This window comes from Hypanus sabinus, chromosome 11 (genome assembly GCF_030144855.1).
Source record: "Hypanus sabinus isolate sHypSab1 chromosome 11, sHypSab1.hap1, whole genome shotgun sequence".
Classification (NCBI taxonomy): Eukaryota; Metazoa; Chordata; class Chondrichthyes; order Myliobatiformes; family Dasyatidae; genus Hypanus; species Hypanus sabinus.
The window spans coordinates 104,486,830-104,506,337 of NC_082716.1; the positions used below are offsets into that span (position 1 = coordinate 104,486,830).

Sequence of the window (19,508 nt, forward strand, 5' to 3'; positions counted from 1 at the left end):
ATTCCCCTATCCATAAGATACCTATCTAGCTCCTTCTTGAAAGCATCCAGAGAATTGGCCTCCACTACCTTCCAAGGCAGTGCATTCCAGACCCCCACAACTCTCTGGGAGAAGAAGTTTTTCCTTAACTCTGTCCTAAATGACCTACCCCTTATTCTCAAACCATGCCCTCTGGTACTGGACTCTCCCAGCATCTGGAACATATTTCCTGCCTCTATCTTGTCCAATCCCTTAATAATCTTATATGTTTCAATCAGATCCCCTCTCAATCTCCTTAATTCCAGCATGTACAAGCCCAGTCTCTCTAACCTCTCTGCGTAAGACAGTCCTGACATCCCAGAAATTAACCTCGTGAATCTATGCTGCACTTCCTCTACAGCCAGGATGTCCTTCCTTAACCCTGGTTCCAAAACTGTACACAATACTTCAGGTGTGGTCTCACCAGAGCTCTGTACAAATGCAAGAGGATTTCCTTGCTATTGTACTCAATTCCCTTTGTAATAAAGGCCAACATTCCATTAGCCTTCTTCACTGCCTGCTGCACTTGCTCATTCACCTTCAGTGTCTGATGAACAAGGACTCCAAGATCTCTTTGTATTTCTCCCTTACCCAACCCTACACCGTTCACATAATAATCTGCCTTCCTGTTCTTACTCCCAAAGTGGATAACCTCACACTTATTCACATTAAACGCCATCTGCCAAGTATCTGCCCACTCACCCAGCCTATCCAAGTCACCCTGAATTCTCCTAACATCGTCATCACATGTCACACTGCCGAGATGAGTCCTTGGTCTTCCCGCCTCCCTGCAGCTCAGTTGGAGCTCCACCCTTGGCTTCCAATTGTCGTCTCGGTGGGGTGGGGGGGGGATGTAGAACAGTACTCTCCACTGGAGCTCGTTTTGTAGCCCAGCATTTCTCTACGCTGCTGCCGATGCCTATGTTGGGTGATTGGTCTGTTATGTTCGAGCAGAGCTTCAATGGCTGCTTCCAGCATGCGGTCTGATGGAATCTTATCACCAAGTCTGGGGAGCCTAATTCCTTGATTGCCAGTTGCCAGTTCAACTGTGATCTTCTCACTGATAGCAGGAGCCGGCGTCGATATGCCCCGAGGTGAGATTTCTACTTCCATTTCCCGTGTACAACACGATGCTGTTTCCTTTGCTACTGTCTGTGAGTTGTGGGGCTGGGGTTTGAGCTCGTGTTTCCTGACCAGCTCCGTTCTGAGATGATGTTGCTGTGGTGCATCGTGATTGCCCGTCTTCCAGTTCAATATACGATAGCAACCCTCTGCTGGCAATGTTTGAAGGGTGGGTAACCAGTTGTTTATCCGTGAATGTGAACAACAGTGTTCACTGTTGTCAGAGTCCCCGCATACACTCGATTTCCCCTCGGGCTGTTGTTAAAGCAGCATTCCATTAACTCCATGTCATCCAGCCTTGCCATTTATTGCTTGTTCCGAAAGCCAGTTTCTCGCCAGATGGTCCCAGTTCCCCAATCGTTGGCCCGGACCTTGTTAATCCGGGAGACGTCCGAGCCAGCATAACTCTCCTTGTTGTGGTCACTCTCATCCGGATGGTTTTGTGGGCAGGTGCAGTGTAAGCATGAGGGGTCCAGCCCATGACCCCTACCAGGCCACCACTGGGACCCAAATCCCAGACCCCTGCACCGTGGAGACTGAGTGTTTCCCAGCGTCAGCCTCCGACATTTCTGTTTTTGCACTACTTCAGTTAACGACTAAGAAGAACAAAGAACAATACAGCTCAGTACAGGCCATGCAGCCCACAATGTTGTACCAACCCTTAAACCCTGCCTCCCATATAGTCCCCCACCTTAAATTCCTCCATATACTTGTCTCGTAGTCGCTTAAACTTCACTAGTGTATCTGCCTCCATCACTGACTCAGGCAGTGCATTCCACACACCAACCACTCTCTGAGTGAAAAACCTTCCTCTAATATCCCCCTTGAACTTCCCTCCCCTTACCTTAAAGCCATGTCCTCTTGTACTGAGCAGTGGTGCCCTGGGGAAGAGGCGCTGGCTGTCCACTCTGTCTATTCCTCTTAATATCTTGTACACCTCTATCATGTCTCCTCTCATCCTCCTCCTCTCCAAAGAGTAAAGCCCAAGCTCCCTTAATCTCTGATCATAATGCATACTCTGTAAACCAGGCAGCATCCTGGTAAATCTCCTCTGTACCCTTCCCAATGCTTCCACATCATAACATATATAGATTGTAATTCAGTTTTGTTTTCCTTTTATTATGTACTGCATTGTACTGACACCCCAGACCACAAATTCCATGACTTATGCTGGTGATTCAGATTCCAAACCTTTATTTCAGTCATTGAAGCAGAATTAGGCCATTCAGCCCATTGAGTCTGTTGTGCTATTCCATCATGGCTGATTTATTATCCGTCTCAACCTCAATCTGCTGCCTTCTCCCTGTAACCTTTCACGCCCTGACCAATCAAGAACCTGTCAACCTCTAACTTAATTACAGCCCAATGACTTAGCCTCCACAGCTGCCTGTGACAATGAATTCCACAGATTCTCCACTCTCTGGCTAAAGAAATTCCTCCTCATCTCCATTCTGACTGTACAGAACTCTAATTAGGCCACATCTGGAGTTTTGCACACAGTTCTGGTCACCCCACTATAGGAAGGATGTTGAGGATTTGGAGAGAGTGCAGGAGAGGTTTACCAGGACGCTGCCTGGTTCAGAGGGCCTGTGCTCTCATGAGAGGCTGGATTAACTTGGGTTGTTTTCTCTGGAGCAGCGGAAGCTGAGGGGGGATCTGAGATTATGGAAGGCACAGATAGAGAGTATCTTTTCTCCCAGGGTTGAAACGTCTAATACCAGAGGGCATAAATTGAAGGTGAAGGGGGGAGGTTCAAGGGGGATGTGAGGGGTAAGTTTTTTACTCAGAGGGTGCAATGCACTGTCTGCTATGGTTGTAGAGGCTTTTAAGAGACTCTTGGATAGGCACATGGATGTGAGGAAGGTGGAGGGATGTGGACATGATGTAGGTAGAAGGGATTAGGGTTGGGGTGTTTTAGCTGGTTTGGTACAACTTTGTGGGCTGAATGGCCTCTTCTGGTGGTGTACTGTCTATGTTCTATGTCATTGGACAACCCTCTATTCTGAGGCTGTGCCCTCTGGTCTTAGGCTCTCCCACTATAGGCAACAACCTCTTCACATCAACTCGATCTAGGTCTTCCAATATTCGATAGGTTCCGATGAGATTCCCTCTAATCTCCTGCGAGTGCTGGTCCAAATGGTCCAAACACTCCAGACATTCACAACTCAAGCCTCACAACCGACCTGGGAGTCACACAGAGCCCAAACTGGATGATTTACTGCCCCAAAGAATGCCAGTAAACAAAAACAGATGTGGTTAGGCAGTTTATTCATTACCGTTAAGACTTCAAAATTCTAGATTTATTTAATTACAGGAGTTTACATTTTACAGCTGGCATGGGTGGGATTTCAACTCTTGCCTCGGACTGGTGGCCCAGGGCCTTAACTGCTTCACCGCCATTGGCTCCTTGGTGACTGATGAATGGAACCCACCACTGCTGGCGGCAGTGTGTGAACCGCACAGAGCAGGAACAAGGCCGATTCATGCTTTGTAGCCCTCCAACCTCCCCGCCCAACGGCCACGTAACACAGTTAGTGAATGGCCCCCCCCAGACACAAATTGGCTATTAGTCCTGAATCAGGGAGGGGTGATTTTTTTCGTCTGTTCCCATTTCAATTCGTCCGACAGGTTCGGACAAACATCTGCTCTGATTGTTGCTGAAATGTCTGTTTTCACTCGAGAACTGCAGGGTGACGGGCACGGGAGCAGAGGGACAAACCAGACGCAAGGTTTACTGGAAGGCTGGGAACTGAAATGCTTTCAAGGTCCTGGGTGTCAGTATCTGTGAGGATCTAACCTGGGCCCAGTATATTGATGCAGCTGCAGAGAAGGCACAGCAGCTATAACTATTAGGAGTTTGAGCAGATTTGGTGTGTCACCAAATGCACTTGCAAATTTCTCCAGATGTACCGTGGAGAGCATTCTAATGGGCTGCATCACCCTCTGGTATAGGGGAGCCGGGAGGGGTGGTGCCACTGTAAACTTAGCCCCATCGTGGGCACTAGCCTCCCTAGCATCCCGGGCACCTTCAAGGAGTGATGGCTCTGAAGGGACTAAGAACCCCCAGCACCCAGGACATTCCCTCTCCCCCTCTGCCATCAGGGAGGAGGTACAGGAGCCTGAAGACACACACTCAGTGATTCAGGAACAGCTTCTTCCCCTCTGCCATCAGGGAGGAGGTACAGGAGCCTGAAGACACACACTCAGTGATTCAGGAACAGCTTCTTCCCCTCTGCCATCAGGGAGGAGGTACAGGAGCCTGAAGACACACACTCAGTGATTCAGGAACAGCTTCTTCCCCTCTGCCATCAGGGAGGAGGTACAGGAGCCTGAAGACACACACTCAGTGATTCAGGAACAGCTTCTTCTCCTCTGCCATCAGGGAGGAGGTACAGGAGCCTGAAGACACACTCTCAGTGATTCAGGAACAGCTTCTTCCCCTCTGCCATCAGGGAGGAGGTACAGGAGCCTGAAGACACACACTCAGCGATTCAGAAACATTCAATTTCTGAACAGACATTGAATCCAAGAACACTACCTCACTACTTTTTTTCCCCTCTTTTTTGCACTACTTATTTAATTTAACTTTTTTAATATATATACTTACTGTAATTTACAACTATTATTATTACATATCGCAATGTACTGCTGATGCATAACAAGAAACTTCACGTCACATTCCGGCAACACTAAACTCAGTTCCGATTCTGAACCTGTCTGGCTGAATCGGCAGTACATTGTACAAACACAAGCTGGGACCGTGGTTACAATGTAAAACATAGTCACAGAGTCATCGTAAACTTTAATCCGAATATTAAAACAGCATCAAACAAAACGTAATATATTTGGCAAGGTAATTTCCTTTAAAAGCTTATCCTGCACCGGTGGGAGTTGTCGAATCCAAGGGCAGTCTCGGGGGTGACTGACTCTGGGAGAGGTCCGAACGTGGGCGGACAGAGTGAATGGGGGGGGGGTCTCAATGGTGCTTGCCTTCCTCCTGCCCCCCTCGCTGCACCTGCACCTTGTGGAGTCCCTGGAGTTTCGCCACCAGCTCCCTGATGAATTCCTGGAAGGGAACAACAGAACACTGCCGTCAGTCAGCAGACGAGATGCTTTACTCCCTGAAACGTGGAAGATTGAGAGGAGGTTTGATAGAGGTGTACAGAATTATGAGGGGGTACAGACAGGCTTTCTCCACTTACATTGGGAGGGAAGACAACCAGAGGGTGAAAGGAGAGAAGTTTAAGGGGAACATGATTCTATCATGTGTATGTTCACAAGGTAAAGACACCTCAGGCTTGTATATGGTTACATATACAGATGTACTTCGAATATAAAATTTACTTTGAATGTTGAACATCCTTTAAAAGTCAAACTGTGCAGAATGAAATGTGTGTACACTGAGCAAACTACTCAGATGAGAGATAACACAAGTTCCAGTTAAAAAATTAACCGATGAGATCACCAGATTTCAGCTGCATGGCACCTGCTACTGAAAACTACGAGGCTTCCAGAAAAAAATCCGTAATTACTGGAAAAATACAAGTATATACAGCACTGTGGGGTGTGGGGGGGGTGGAAGAGTATTGTATAGAGCTGGGGAGCCGAAGACCTTGACATAGCACTGCCGTAATTTCATGTATTGCACTGTACCGCTGCCACAAAGAAAACTGTTTCATGACATACGTGAGTGATGATAAACCTGATTCTCATAATGGTCTCTATCGTGGACTGAGAGAGGTTGGGGCAAAGAAGGGAGCGGGAAGCACCAGAGAGACATTCTGTAATGATAAATAAACCAGTTGTTTGGAATCAAATGACCTTGCCTGGTGTCTCAGGGCTGGTGTGTCTGTAGCCCCCCACTCCCCAGCATCCTTTGCTCCCACTCGCTCTCTGCTTCACATTGACACATACAGCACTGTCAGAAAATCTCAGGCACCCTAGCTACATGTATGTGCCTGAGACTTTGGGACAGTACTGTAGGTATATATATGTCTGTTTGTTTATTTATTGCTTGATTGATTGATTGAGATACAATGTGGAACATCCCCTGCTGCTCCTTTGACCCACGCCACCCAGTAACCCCCCCCCCCAGATTTAACCCTATCCTAATTACAGAACAATTTACAATGTCCAATTAACTTACCAACTGCTAACTGTGGGAGGAAACCGGAGCAGTCGGACACGGGAAGGAAGTGCGATCTCTTTGCAAGCAGCTGTGTGAATTGAACCCGGGTCGCTTGTACTGCAAAGCGTTGTGCTAGCTACTACACCACCATGCACATGTCTTTTGCACAGGATCGTAGGCGATTAGCCCACTGCCGGATCCCGATGAAACGCGATCCCAAGGTTATTTGGGAGCCAGGATTGAGGCGTCCAACTTATTGCCAAGCAATTTTATTAAGTGTTACAAGAACAAATAATGAACAAAGAGAGAGGAGCTGAGAGAATATAAAAGAGAGAGAAGCTGTGCTTGGGGAGAACACAAATTCCAGTGATAACAATGAACATATCAGGTGGACAGATTTCAGCGGGTTGGCAGACACCTGCTACACAATACCAGGAAGCTTCCAGAGAAAATACAGAAGCAGCTGTACTGTAATTACTGGAAAATTAATTGAACAATTAATATATATGGTTAGGCTACACCTGCAGTATTGCATACAGGTCTGGTCGTCCCACGATAGGAAGGATGTTGAGGCTTTGGAGAGGGTGCAGAAGAGGTTCACCAGGATACTGCCTGGTTCAGAGGGCTTGTGTTGTCACAAGAGGCTGGATAAACTTGGGCTGTTTCCTCTGGAGTACCGGAGGCTGAGGGAAAATCTGACAGAGGTTTATAAGATTATGAGAGGCATAGATAGAGTGGACAGGGAGTATCTGTTTCCCCGGGTGAAATGTCTAATAACAGAGGGCATCCTTTGAAGGTGAGAGGGGGTAGGTTCTAGGGGGGATGTGAGGGGTAAGTTTTTTACTCAGAGTGGTGGATGCCTGGTGTGGTGGTAGAGGCAAATACATTAGAGGCTTTTAAGAGACGTTTGGATAGGCACCTGGATGTGAGGAAGATGGAGAGATACAGACATGGTATAGGGAGAAGGGATTAACGTTGGGGTATTTTTGATTTGCTCTTTACCTGGTTCAGCACAACACTGTGGGCTGAATGGACTTGACCCATTAAATCTCCCCAGATTCTTTCCCTCACTGATATACCAGCGGTAATTTACAGTGAACAATTAAGTCAAGTTTATTGTCACTTAACTATATACATGTATACGGTCAAACGAGATGACATTTCTCTGGATCAGGGTGTAAAGCACAGTAGTAATTATAACACACAATAGCTTGGGAAAGGAAGGATGAAATCTACAGTTAGATAAACACAGTAAAGTACATAAATTAAACATCGTCAGGTACAGTACAGATTAACTGGTGACACTTTGTGATGCAGCAGGCAGTTCAGAAGCCGAACTATTTCCCATCCTGGCCACCAGCCTGCACGTCTTTGAGACGCAGAATCGTGTCACAGTTCAACCTGACCAGCTTCAGGGCAGAGGCTACGGGCTGTTCCCAACGTCAGCTCAGTGAAACACACCCTGCAGCCCGCCAGCACATCAACATGTCCATGGAAGAATGCTGCTGACTGGCACACTCCAGGCGGCTGGAGTACGTGCTGAGGGACGCACTGAAGTTAGGCTCGCGTCCCTCACATCGTTCCTATCCCTGAATCTGTATCCGAGTGCTCCGGTTTCCTCCCACGCCCCAGAGGCGCGAGTTGCTGGAATTGGCCAGCATTCTTTCCAGGTTCAAGAACGACCCCGGGCGCAGCTCAGCACATCACAGGAACCGGCTGCCCCTCGATAGGCTCTGTCTACACCTCTCACTGCCTCAGTAAAGCAGCCAGTGCAATCAAAGACCCCGCCCATCCTGGACGTTCTCCCTTCTCCCCTCTCCTTTCCGGCAGAAGATACAAAAGCCTGAAAGCACGTCCCACCAGGCTTGAGGACAGTTCCCATTAAATCCCCCCACTGTTTAGACTTGGGTCGTTTTCACTGGAGCAGTGGAGACTAATGGGGAGATCTGATAGAGGTTCATAAGATTACAAATGGGTCGTTAAGAAAGCCATTGGAATGCTTGCTTTTATTTGTTGAGGCAGTAAGTTCAAAAGCCAAGAAGTTATGTTGGAACTTCATAAAACTCTGGTTAGGTCACATCTGGAGAACTGTGTAAACAAGGGAAAATCTGCAGATGCTGTAAGTCTGAAGCAACACACACGAAATGCCAGAGGAACTCAGCAGGCCAGGCAGTGTCCATGGCGAACAGTCAACATCTTGGGCCTGGATCCTTCATCAGGACTGGAAATAAAAGGTGAGAAGTCAGAGCAAGAAAGAGGGGGGGGAGGGAGGTGGCAGGTGAAACCCAGACAGGGGGAGGGTGAGAGCTGGGAAGATGACTGCTGGCTGGAGAAGGGGGAATCTGATAGGAGAGGGCAGAGGACCATGGAGGAAAGGGAAGGGGGAGGAGCACCAGAGGGAGGAGATATTGAGAGAGGGAAAGGGGAAGGGGTGGGGGTAATTACCGGAAGTCCGAGAAGTCAGGATCGAGGCTGCCTAGATGGAATATAAGGTGTTGCTCCTCCAACCAGAGTGTGGCCTCATCGTGGCAGCAGAATGGGAATGGGAAGGGGAACTAAAATGGGTGGCCATTGTGAGATCCCGCTTTTCCTACCGGTGCTCGGCGAAGTGGTCTCCCAATCTATGTCAAGTCCCACTGATCTACAGGAGGACACACCGGGAGCACAGGACATCGTAGGTGACCCCAACAGACTCACAGGTGAAGGTCGCCTCACCTGGAAGGACTGTTTGAGGCCCTGAACGGTAGTGAGGGAGGAGGTGTAGGCGCAGGTGTAGCACTTGTTCCACTTGCAAGGATAACTATCAGGAGGGAGATCAATGGGGAGGGACGAAAGGACAAGGGAGCCGCGTAGGGAGCGATCCCTTCGGAAAACAGAAAGGGGGGAGGCGTCCAACAGAATCCCACTGCCAAGCTCACCAATCAGCTGACTGGCCGTCATTACAGAAACTCAGTTGTGACGTAGGGAGGGGGTCTTGTCACTGATGGGTTGAGTGGCAAACTTTGTATGTGGTCAGGAATTTTGCCTGCATTGGCCTACAAATGGGATTGAAGTTTACACGTCTCTTTAGAGAACTGCTAGCGGAAAACCGCACTTCTCTTGCGTGCTGCGGTTTGCCTGTGCCGCGACTTTCACTGATGCCCGGTTGAATCTGTGCCCCTCTCGATCTTCATGGCATTCGGAGGACACACCGTAAGTGAACAGCGCACCGATGATGTCTCCTCGTATGGTGATGAAACATTTGCAAATGGATTGCCAAGATCAGAGGACAACTCAACCCAACCATTCTGATGTACGTGTGACAAATAAAGGTAATCTTGATTGTATCCCGTTGGTGAACGGTTGTGTGATGTGGCCTGGGGCACTCTCCATGGAGGTAGCTCCCTCCCTGCCTATGTGCTTTAACTCTCTCAGCATCTTGGTGACTGCCGGCTTTGACGTCGGCCCTGCCCTGTGGTCGCGGCCTCCTCGCCATCTGTTCTCGCCACATTCCAGTCCCTCGCTGTTTACAAGCCGAGCATCAATCAGCCTCAGGCATAAACACACTCAGACTACACGAGTTCTGGTCACCTCAATACAGGAAGGATGAGTACGTTTCAGAGAGGAGATTTACTAGAGGGCATGCCTTATGAGGGTAGGTTGAGTGAGCTAGGACTTCTCTCTCTGGAGCGAAGGAGGTTGAGAGGTGACTTGATAGAGCGTACAAAATGATAAGAGGCATAGATGGAGTGGACAGCCAGAGGCATTATTCCCTGGGCTAATATGAGGGGGCATAATTCACCGGAATTTAGAAGGATGAGAGGGGATCTGATTGAAACATATAAGATTATTAAGGGATTGGACACCCTGGAGGCAGGAAGCATGATGGGTGAGTCCAGAACTAGAGGCCACAGTTTAGGAATAAGGGGTAGGTCATTTAGAACAGAGATGGGGAAAAACTTTTTCACCCAGAGAGTGGTGGATATGTGGAATGCTCTGCCCCAGAAGGCAGTGGAGGCCAAGTCTCTGGATGCATTCAAGAGAGAGTTAGATAGAGCTCTTATAGATAGCAGGGTCAAGGGATATGGGGAGAGGGCAGGAACGGGGTACCGATTGTTTACGATCAGCCATGATCACAGTGAATGGTGGTGCTGGCTAGAAGGGCTGAATGGCCTACTCCTGCACCTACTGTCTATTGTCTTTAATTTAAAGGTGATGGAGGGGAAAGTAAAGGTGGGGGGAATGTAGGAGATAGTTTTTTTTACACAGAGAGTGGTCGATGTGTGGAACTTGTTGCCAGAAGCAGATAAGAGATTGGCTCATGGATGACAGGAAAATGAGGGTTACATAGATGGGAAGGGATGGGTTGATTTTAGATTAGGTTGAGAGGTCAGCACGACATTGTGGGCTGAAGGGCCTGTATTGTCTTATGTTCTGCACACCGTTAGCCAACCATTCCCTGCCCACTGTGAAGATTTCCAAAGACTGGTGAACAAAGATGAAGTTTCCCATCTTATCCCACCTGGCGGTGACCTTGCCCCAAGGCTGTGCCCCCCCCTCACTTCCAAACTCCCCGGTGCAGGGAGACAGCCGTTCAGTCAGTCCCCCTCACAACCGTATGTGGTCCTGCTCTCCTCTGTGGCACCGTCTTTGTCAAAGAGGCCAACCCAGTGATTCCACGCAGTACCAACACTACAGGAGGTGCTGCGGGAAGGATGGAGTGCCAGGGGAGCGTAGTGATCGGGGCGGCACTATTACAGCTCAGGTTCAGTTCCGGCGTCCTCTGTTAGGAAGTTTGAATGTTTCTCCCCGTGACCACGTGGGCTTCCTCAGTTTCCTCCCACAGCGTAAAGACGTACCGTTAGAAGGTTAATTGTTCATTGTCAATTGTCCCATGATTTGGCTGGGGTGAGAAAATGGGCCACTACTTTCTGTAGGATTTTTCATTCAAGGGCATTGGTGTTTCCATACCAGGCCGTGATGCAGCCTGTCAGTATACTCTCCACCACACATCTAGAATTGAAATGAACTGACTTTATTTCTGCACATACATGAGGAGTAAACATCTTTACGTTATGTCTCCATCTAAATGTGCAATCAAAGTGGTGGTGGCATCCGTTGGTCTTGAGAGACCATGGATCTGCGCCTGGAGTTTCCAGGGCGCAGGCCTGGGCAGGGTTGTACGGGAGACCGGCAGTTGCCCAAGCTGCAGGCCTTCCCCTCTCCACGCCACCGATGTTGTCCAAGGGAAGGGCACTAGGACCCATGCAGCTTGGCACTGGTGACGTCACAGACCAATGTGTTATTAAGTGCCTTCTTCAAGGACACAAACACTCTGCCTCAGCTGAGGCTCGAACCAGTGACCTTCAGGTTACTAGTCTGATGCCTTGCCCACTAGGCCACGTGCCAACACAAATCATAATAATTTATGATAATTTATAATAAATAGAACAGTCAATGTAATATGGAGTACACTCAAGCCAGTCTGAGTTGATCAGTCTGATGGCCCGGTGGAAGAAGCTGTCCCGGAGCCTGTTGTTTCTGCCTTTTATGCTGCGGTACCACTTCCCGCATGGTAACAGCTGGAATACTTTGTGGATGGGGGACTCGGGTCCCCAGTGATCCTTCAGACCCTTTTTTCACACCTGTCTTTGTAAATGTCTTGGATCATGGGAAGTTCACAATGACAGATGTGCTGGGCTGTCCGCACCACTCTCTGCAGAGTCCTGCGATTGAGGGAGGTACAGTTCCCATATCTGGCAGTGATGCAGCCAGTCAGGATGCTCTCAATTGTGCCCCTATAGAAAGTCTTTAGGATTTGGGGGCCCACACCAAACTTCCTCAATTGTCTGGGGTGAAAGAGGTGCTCTTATGCCTTTTTCACCACACAGCTGGTGTGTACAGAGCACGTGAGGTCCTCAGTGATGTGGATGTCGAGGTACTTAAAGCTGTTCACCCTCTCAACCCCAGATCCATTGATGTCACTAGGGGTTAGCCCGTCTCCATTCCTCCTGTAATCCACAACCAGCTCCTTTGTTTTTGTAACATTGAGGGAGAGGTTGTTTTCTTGACACCACTGTGTCAAAGAGATGACTTTGTTATTATTTGAGATTAGGCCAATCAATATAGTGTCATTGGCAAATTTAATTAGCAGATCAGAGCACAGTCATGGATATACAGGGAGTAAAGGAGGGGACTTAGTACACAGCCCTGAGGAGCTCCCGCATTGAGAGTCAAAGGGGTGGAGGTGAGGGAGCCCACTCTTACCCCCCGCCAGTGATCTGACAGGAAGTCCAGGATCCAGCTGCACAAGGCAGGGTGAAGGCCGAAGTCTCTGAGCTTCCTGTCGAGCCTGGATGGAATTATGATGTTGAATGCTGAACTGTAATCTAAGAACAGCATTCTCACATGAGCACCCTTCTTGTGTAAAGATGGTATGCAGAACAGTGGTTATTGTGTCATCTGTCGATCGATTGTGTCGGTAGTCGATTGTGTCCGGTGTGGGTGGTAGCAAGCTGCAGATGTAATCCTTGACCAGCCTCTCAAAGCATTTGCTTATTATTGAGGTGAGTGTGACAGGACGTCAGTCATTCACACATGTAACCTTGGTCTTTTTGGGTACAGGGACAATGGTGGATGTTTTGAAGCGAGGGCACTCTGCACTGGGAGAGGGAGAGATTAAAAATGTCAACAAACACACCTGCCAGTTGTGTTGTGCACATCCTGAGTACCCACCCTGGGATGTCATCCGTCCCACAGCCTTGCGACTGTCCACTCGTTGGAAACATCTGCGTACCTCAGCCTCAGGGATGACCAGGTTGCAGGTTGTAGCGGTGGCTTTCCTCGGAGGCTCAGAGTTAGCAACATCGAACCGAGCGTAAAAGCGATCGAGCTCGTCTGGGAGAGAGGCCGTGACGTTGGCGGCACCACAACGATTGGCTTTGAAGTCTGCGATGGTATGCAGCCCTCGCTGTGCTATTCGTTGTGAATCTTGATTTACTCTTGTCCCTTGTATTGTTGTTTCGCAGCCTCGATAGCTTTGCGTAGATCATAGCAGCTTTTCTTGAGCTCCTGCTGATTGCCGGCAATGTAAGCTCTGTGTCGTGCTGTAAGTGCTGCTCACATGGATCGATCGATCCAGGGTTTCTGGTCTGGGAAGACCCTGATCGACTTCCGGGGGACAACATCGTCGAAGCACTTCAGGCCGAAGCACGAGACTCCATCAGTGAACTTGGAGACGTCCTCATCGTGGAAGATGTCATCGAGTCAGTCCTGCATCATGGAGGCTGACTGGTTGGACCAACAGAGGATGGTTTGAACTATGGCCACCTCTTGTGTCAGCTTCTGCCTGCATGTCGGCAAAAGCAGGATCGAAGAGTGATCTGATTCCCCAAAAGCTGGGCGAAGGAGAGCTTTGTAAGTGTTGCGGAGGGGGGTGTAGCAGTGGGCAACTGTGTTATCTCCATGAGGGCTCACAAACTTTGGAGAGACTTCCGTCAGCAACGCTCGATTAAAGTCACCGGTGAAGATGAAGACAGCCTCTGGGTGTGCAGTCTCCAGGGTGTTAATCCACAGAAGTCTGTCAAAGTTTCAGATTCATGCCGGATTTCCACAAACTCCTAAGGAAGTAGAGGCGGTGCTGTGTGACCCGGGACAGGTCTTCTGAAATAATTGAAGTTGCCGATTGCCTCCGCCTCTAATTCTCGGACGAGGGCCGCCTCACGGTTCTTCCTCCCCAAGCGAGACCGAGACCCAAGCTTCACTAACACAAGGTCCCTTCAAGAGTCTGATAAGAGAGGGACAGAAGCTGTCCTTTAGCCAAAAGCTGCTGCACGTAAGCTTTTCATTGTATCTACGTGCATTTGTGCATGACTTGACTTTGACCATAAGACATAGGAGCAGAATTAGGCCATTCAGCCCATCAAGTCTGCTCTGCCATTTCATTATGACTGATTTATTATCCCTCTCCTGCTTTACAGTCATAGAGTCATAGAAAGGTACAGCACAGAAACAGGCCCTTCAGCCCTTCTGGTCCACGTCAAGCCACTTAAACTACCTGCTCCCATTGACCTGCACCGGGACCATTTCCACAGGCTACATCACTGTCTGATATGGGGGGGGGGGGGGCTACTGTATAGGCCCTAAAGAAGCTGCAGGGGGTTGTAAATTTATTCGGCTCCATCTTGGGCACTAGCCTACTAGCCTACAAAGTACCCAGGACATCTTCAGGGAGCGGTGTCTCAGAAAGGGGGCATCCATCATTAAGGACCCCCATCACCCAGGACATGCCCTCTTCTCATTGCTACCATCAGGGAGGAGGTACAGGAGCCTGAAGACACACACTCAGTGATTCAGGAACAGCCTCTTCCCCTCTGCCATCCGATTCCTAAATGAACATTGAACCCATGAACACAACCTCACTTTTTAAATATATATTATTTCTGTTTTTCTGCATGATATTATTCAATATATGTATACTGGAATTGATTTATTTATTCATTGTTATTATTTTTATTTTTTTTTCTTCTTCTATATTATGTATTGCATTGAACCGCTGCTGCTAAGTTAACAAATTTCACGACACAGGCCGCCAATAATAAACCCGATTCTGATTCTGGAGTGTTTGTGCTCCAACCTTCTTGCAATAAAATGCTCCTTCAGAGTACTGCAGTCGCCAGACACAGTCCCGAGTGGGGGGGTGGGGGGGGGTGAAAGAGACTCCACTTCCCCGTTTCCATGGGTAACCATCTGAGCTGGTCAAAATGCCCCTTGTGTTGCGTCCAAGCGTACAGAATGGTATCCAGGCAAAGATACAAATCCAGTCCAAATTTCCATATAAAGGAATGTGTCACTATGAAAGGTCATATGTGGAACAGTTCAATTGGAATATTCCTCAAGTATTCATATCATCATTCTTGGCTGGACGAGTGCCAACATGACAGTTCCAGAGATGGGCAACATTTTAGACAATAGGCAATATACAGCAGGTGCAGGAGTAGGCCATTCGGCCCTTCTAGCCAGCACCACCATTCACTGTGATCATCAGTACCCCGTTCCTGCCCTCTCCCCATATCCCCTGACCCCGCTATCTATAAGAGCTCTATCTAACTCTCTCTTGAGTGCATCCAGAGACTTGGCCTCCATTGCCTTCTGGGGCAGAGCATTCCACATATCCACAACTCTCTGGGTGAAAAAGTTTTTCCGCATCGCTGTTCTAAATGGCCTGTGAACTACCTCACTATGTTTTATTTCTATTTTTGGACTTCTTATTTAACTATTGTGTGTGTGTGTATATATCTATTTCTAAATACACTGGCTGTAAATCACATTTGTTTTATTATTATGCATTGAAATGTTCTGCTGCTGCAAAGACACCAGATTTCACATGAGATGTGCCCGGTTCTGATTCTCCGTCAGGGACAGTAATGGAACCAGTTGTGGGCGGCACAGTAGTGTAGCGGTTGGTGAAATTGATCACCGATTGGGGTTCGATTGCTGACCGAAAGGAGTTTGTATGTTCTCTCTCTGACTGCGTGAGTTTCTTGCTGGTGCATGAGAGTGATTCTGTGAATGGAAGGGTTAATGTACGAGGAGTGTTTGATGGCTGTGGGCCTGTACTCACTGGAGTTTGGAAGAATGAGAGGGAGATTCTCTTTGAAACCTATCGAATATGGAAAGATCTAGATAGAGTGGATGTGCAGTGGATGTTTCCTTTTGAGGGCCCTATGCTTCAAAAGGGTCAGCATGGACTAGATGGGCCAAAAGGATTTCCTGCCTGTACCTTTCTATCATTCTATTCCAACAACCAGGTGTACATGATGATAAGGGGTACAGATCGAGCATAGATTGCCACTTACTTCCAGGGCTGAAATGGCTAAGACCAGGGGGGCATAATTTTAAGGTGATTGGAGGAAAGTATAGGGGGGGATGTGTCAGAGGTAGATATTTTACACAGAGAATGATGGGGATTATGGAACACACTGCCAGGTGTGGTGGTCCACGGCATGATTAACTTATTATTTAATTATTTATGGTTTTATATTGCTATATTTCTACACTATTCTTGGTTGGTGCGGCTGTAACGAAACCCAGTTTCCCTCGGGATCAATAAAGTATGTCTGTCTGTCTGTACAAGCAGATACACTGGGGATACTTAAGAAACCACTAGATACGTAGATGTGGGAGGGAAGGATAAGATCAATCTTAGAGAAGGTTAACAGATTAATGCACCATTATAGGCCGAATGGCCTGCACTGGGGTTAGGACTGCGTTGGTCGATGACACATCTCACCGTGTGTTTGCGATGGAGCTGTAGTGAAGGAATCTGTGAGAATGTGGTGTTGGCCGAGGGCTGGCTCTCATGCCCAGCCCTGCACTGGGGTTAGGGTTAAATAGGTCAGTTGTACTGTTCCGTGGTCTAAGATGTACAGGTTCGGGTTAGTCAATTGTGAACGAGCTCTGTTGGAACTGCACGCTTGGACTGCGTTGGTCGATGACACATCTCACCGTGTGCTTGCGATGGAGCTGGAGTGAAAGAATCTGTGAGGATGCGGTGTTGGCCGAGGGCTGGCTCTCACGCCCAGCCTGATATAGAGTTGTCGTTCTGCTGTGCTGTGAGCACGGTCAGAGCAGGAGTCAAGGATGGAGTAATTTCTGCTTGGCCCTGTCATCCTGATAAAACACAGCCATAAACACAGTCATTGCTGACTGTCCAATTCAGACTTGTAATCACAAGCTGAACAAGGCCTACAACAAGTGGCAGAACAACTCAGATAAGCTGTCAGTCAGTGGTTCCCATGTGGCATGGCTCACTGGGGCAAGCTATATCTCTAAATAAGTAGGAACTGCAGCCCAACACTTGTATCTCCTTTCCAGAGGTAGATCAAGAACAGTGTACAGGGCCTCATTTATCAGCTCCTCATAGTAGCTGGCAGCGTGGGAGAGCGAGCGAAGTCGGCTGTCGCCTCAGATACTGACTTTTCTGTGCTGTAAGTCGTCTACACATAGTCCTACGTGATACAATTAGTCTGAAATTATATTTGTGCTCAGCTTCTAGCGGTCTATCATAAACATAAAGAAAATTTGGAGGAAGCAATGCTTTCCGAAAAAAAAATAGTTGTCCAGTGTATCCCGCCCTGCCCCTAATTCCCTAATTTCTCCTCCTCATTCCGCTACCCTCCAAAGAGTAGACATCTTTTTTTTTTGAGTCATTTGTTAATGGAGAACAAGCCTTTCTAGGAATTATCCCTTAATCCCTTCTGGATGGCTTCCAATTTTATTGTAAAATAGGGAATCTACATTATACATGGCTAAATAAGGAGACCAGAACACTTAAGTCTCTGAGGGCACCAATAACAACGTTCATCACCGTACCTCCTCTAAGGAGGCAAAAGTGCTGTCATGCGAAAGCAGCGTCCATCATCCCCACCACCCAGGCCACGCTCTCTTCTCGTTGCCGACATCAGGTAGAAGGTACAAGAACCTCAGGACTTGCACCACCAGGTTCAAGAGCAGTTACTACCCCTCAACCATCAGGCTCTTGCACGAAATAGTTCAGCGGTTCCAGTTAATATCAGAGAATGTATACAATATACAACCTGAAATTCTTACTCTCTGCTGCAGAATCAGAAGAAACCCCAAAGAATGAATGACAGAAAAAATGTAAGAGCCCCAATAACCCGGCCCCCTCCCAAGCACAAACAGCATCAATCCTGCCCTGACCCCTCCCCCAACTTATCCCAGCATAAAGCGTCAGCGTTCCCACCTCCCGCCCTGCAAACCGCAGCAAAGCCCCCAAAGAGGTCTACAGTCCATCAAAAACTAACTGTTCACTCCAACGTTTCAACGTCAGCGACAAGGGAGAGACAGGCATCGCTCCTTCCACAGCGACAGGGGAGACGGCGGTCATTCTGGAGCATCGAGTCTCCCTGCTCGAGAGTCGGCACCAAACTCTCACTCACCATCGAGAGAGAGGGAGAGCGATGGATCACTGAGTGCAGATCCTTCTGCCAGCCACTTTCCCACTATGCTTCAGTTCGTGACACCGGCGAGAATCCATGTCCACAGGACCACGCAAGGCTCCGAAGGCACCAAGAGGAGATAACTACACTCACTTGTCCCACCATTGAAATGTTCCCACAACCAGTGATCTCACTTTAACGATTCTTTATCTCATTATCTTATGTTCCCATTGTTTACATTTGCACTTGCACAGTTTGCTGTCTTCTGGACTCTGGTTGATCTTTCATTGATCCTGTTATTGTCACTATTTTATAAATTTGCTAAGTATGCCCAGAGGTAAATGAATCTCAGGGTTGTATGTGGGGACATATATATATAAAGGTATCCTGAAAATAAAATTTACTTACGAACTTTGCTCTTGAACCTTTTTTGATATCTCCAGGGTGTCATCACATCAAGCCCAGCTCCAGTCACCAAAGAGATCAAGTCATGCTCAACTGATACAGGGCATGACTGGGTGGTTAAGAAGGCGTGTTGTGTGTTGTCCTTCATTAGTTGGGGAATTGAGTTCAAGAGCCGCAAGGTAATGTTACCAGTCTAACGTTACCGGTTAGTTCACACTTGGAGTACTGTGTTCAGTCCTGGTCACCTCACTATAGGAAGGATGTAGAAGAGAGAGACAGTGCACAGAAGATTTACCAGGATGCTGCCTGGATTAGAGAGCGTGTCTTATGACAATGGGTTGAGTAAACTAAGGCAACACAACATCATGGCCTGGAAGGCTCGTCCTTCATCATACGCCACATCATATTGACTTGGGCGATCATGCTCTTTCCAGGACCAGGATTGCCCTTGGCAAATTTTTCCTTCTTCTGGGCAGCGTCTTTGTCAATACTTTGCAGATCTCACAAATCCTGGTTATATGCACCAGTCGCTTCCCATAGCTTTTAGTGACCCTGATCGTGGGGCTAAGCAGGTGCTGCACATTATCCAGGGGTGACCTGTAGGCTAGTGGAGGGAAGGAGTGCCCTACACCTCATTTGGTAGAGACGTATGTGGTCCTGAAAAGGCTGTACTGTGCTGTAATGTTCTGAGTCTCTGCCAGGAGCAGAGAGAGAATAGGGGTGGTTTAAGGTGGGAAGTCCAGGCACTGGAGAGATTAAATTCAGGGAAAGTCGAGAGGCTGGAACTGGAACTGCACAGAGATTTTGGGAGATTCCTTAAGCAACAGGACCAGCGGTCAGCCTGGCCTCAGACTGCCTCACCAGTGAGTCCATCGTAAAGGTCAAAGCTCCAAACA

At 48.2% G+C, this 19,508-nt stretch overlaps 1 protein-coding gene across 1 annotated transcript in view; it reads right to left on the reverse strand.

Annotated features, from left to right (window-relative positions):
• Positions 1-3,391: 3,391 nt before the first annotated feature.
• The window catches only part of ppp1r14ab (protein phosphatase 1, regulatory (inhibitor) subunit 14Ab), an 89,135-nt gene continuing 73,018 nt past the window's right edge, over positions 3,392-19,508 (reverse strand). Inside the window, exon 4 of the mRNA XM_059985009.1 lies at positions 3,392-5,206. Coding sequence (XP_059840992.1) covers positions 5,117-5,206 — 90 coding nt within the window. The 3' untranslated portion in view covers positions 3,392-5,116. The remainder of the gene's footprint in view (positions 5,207-19,508) is intronic.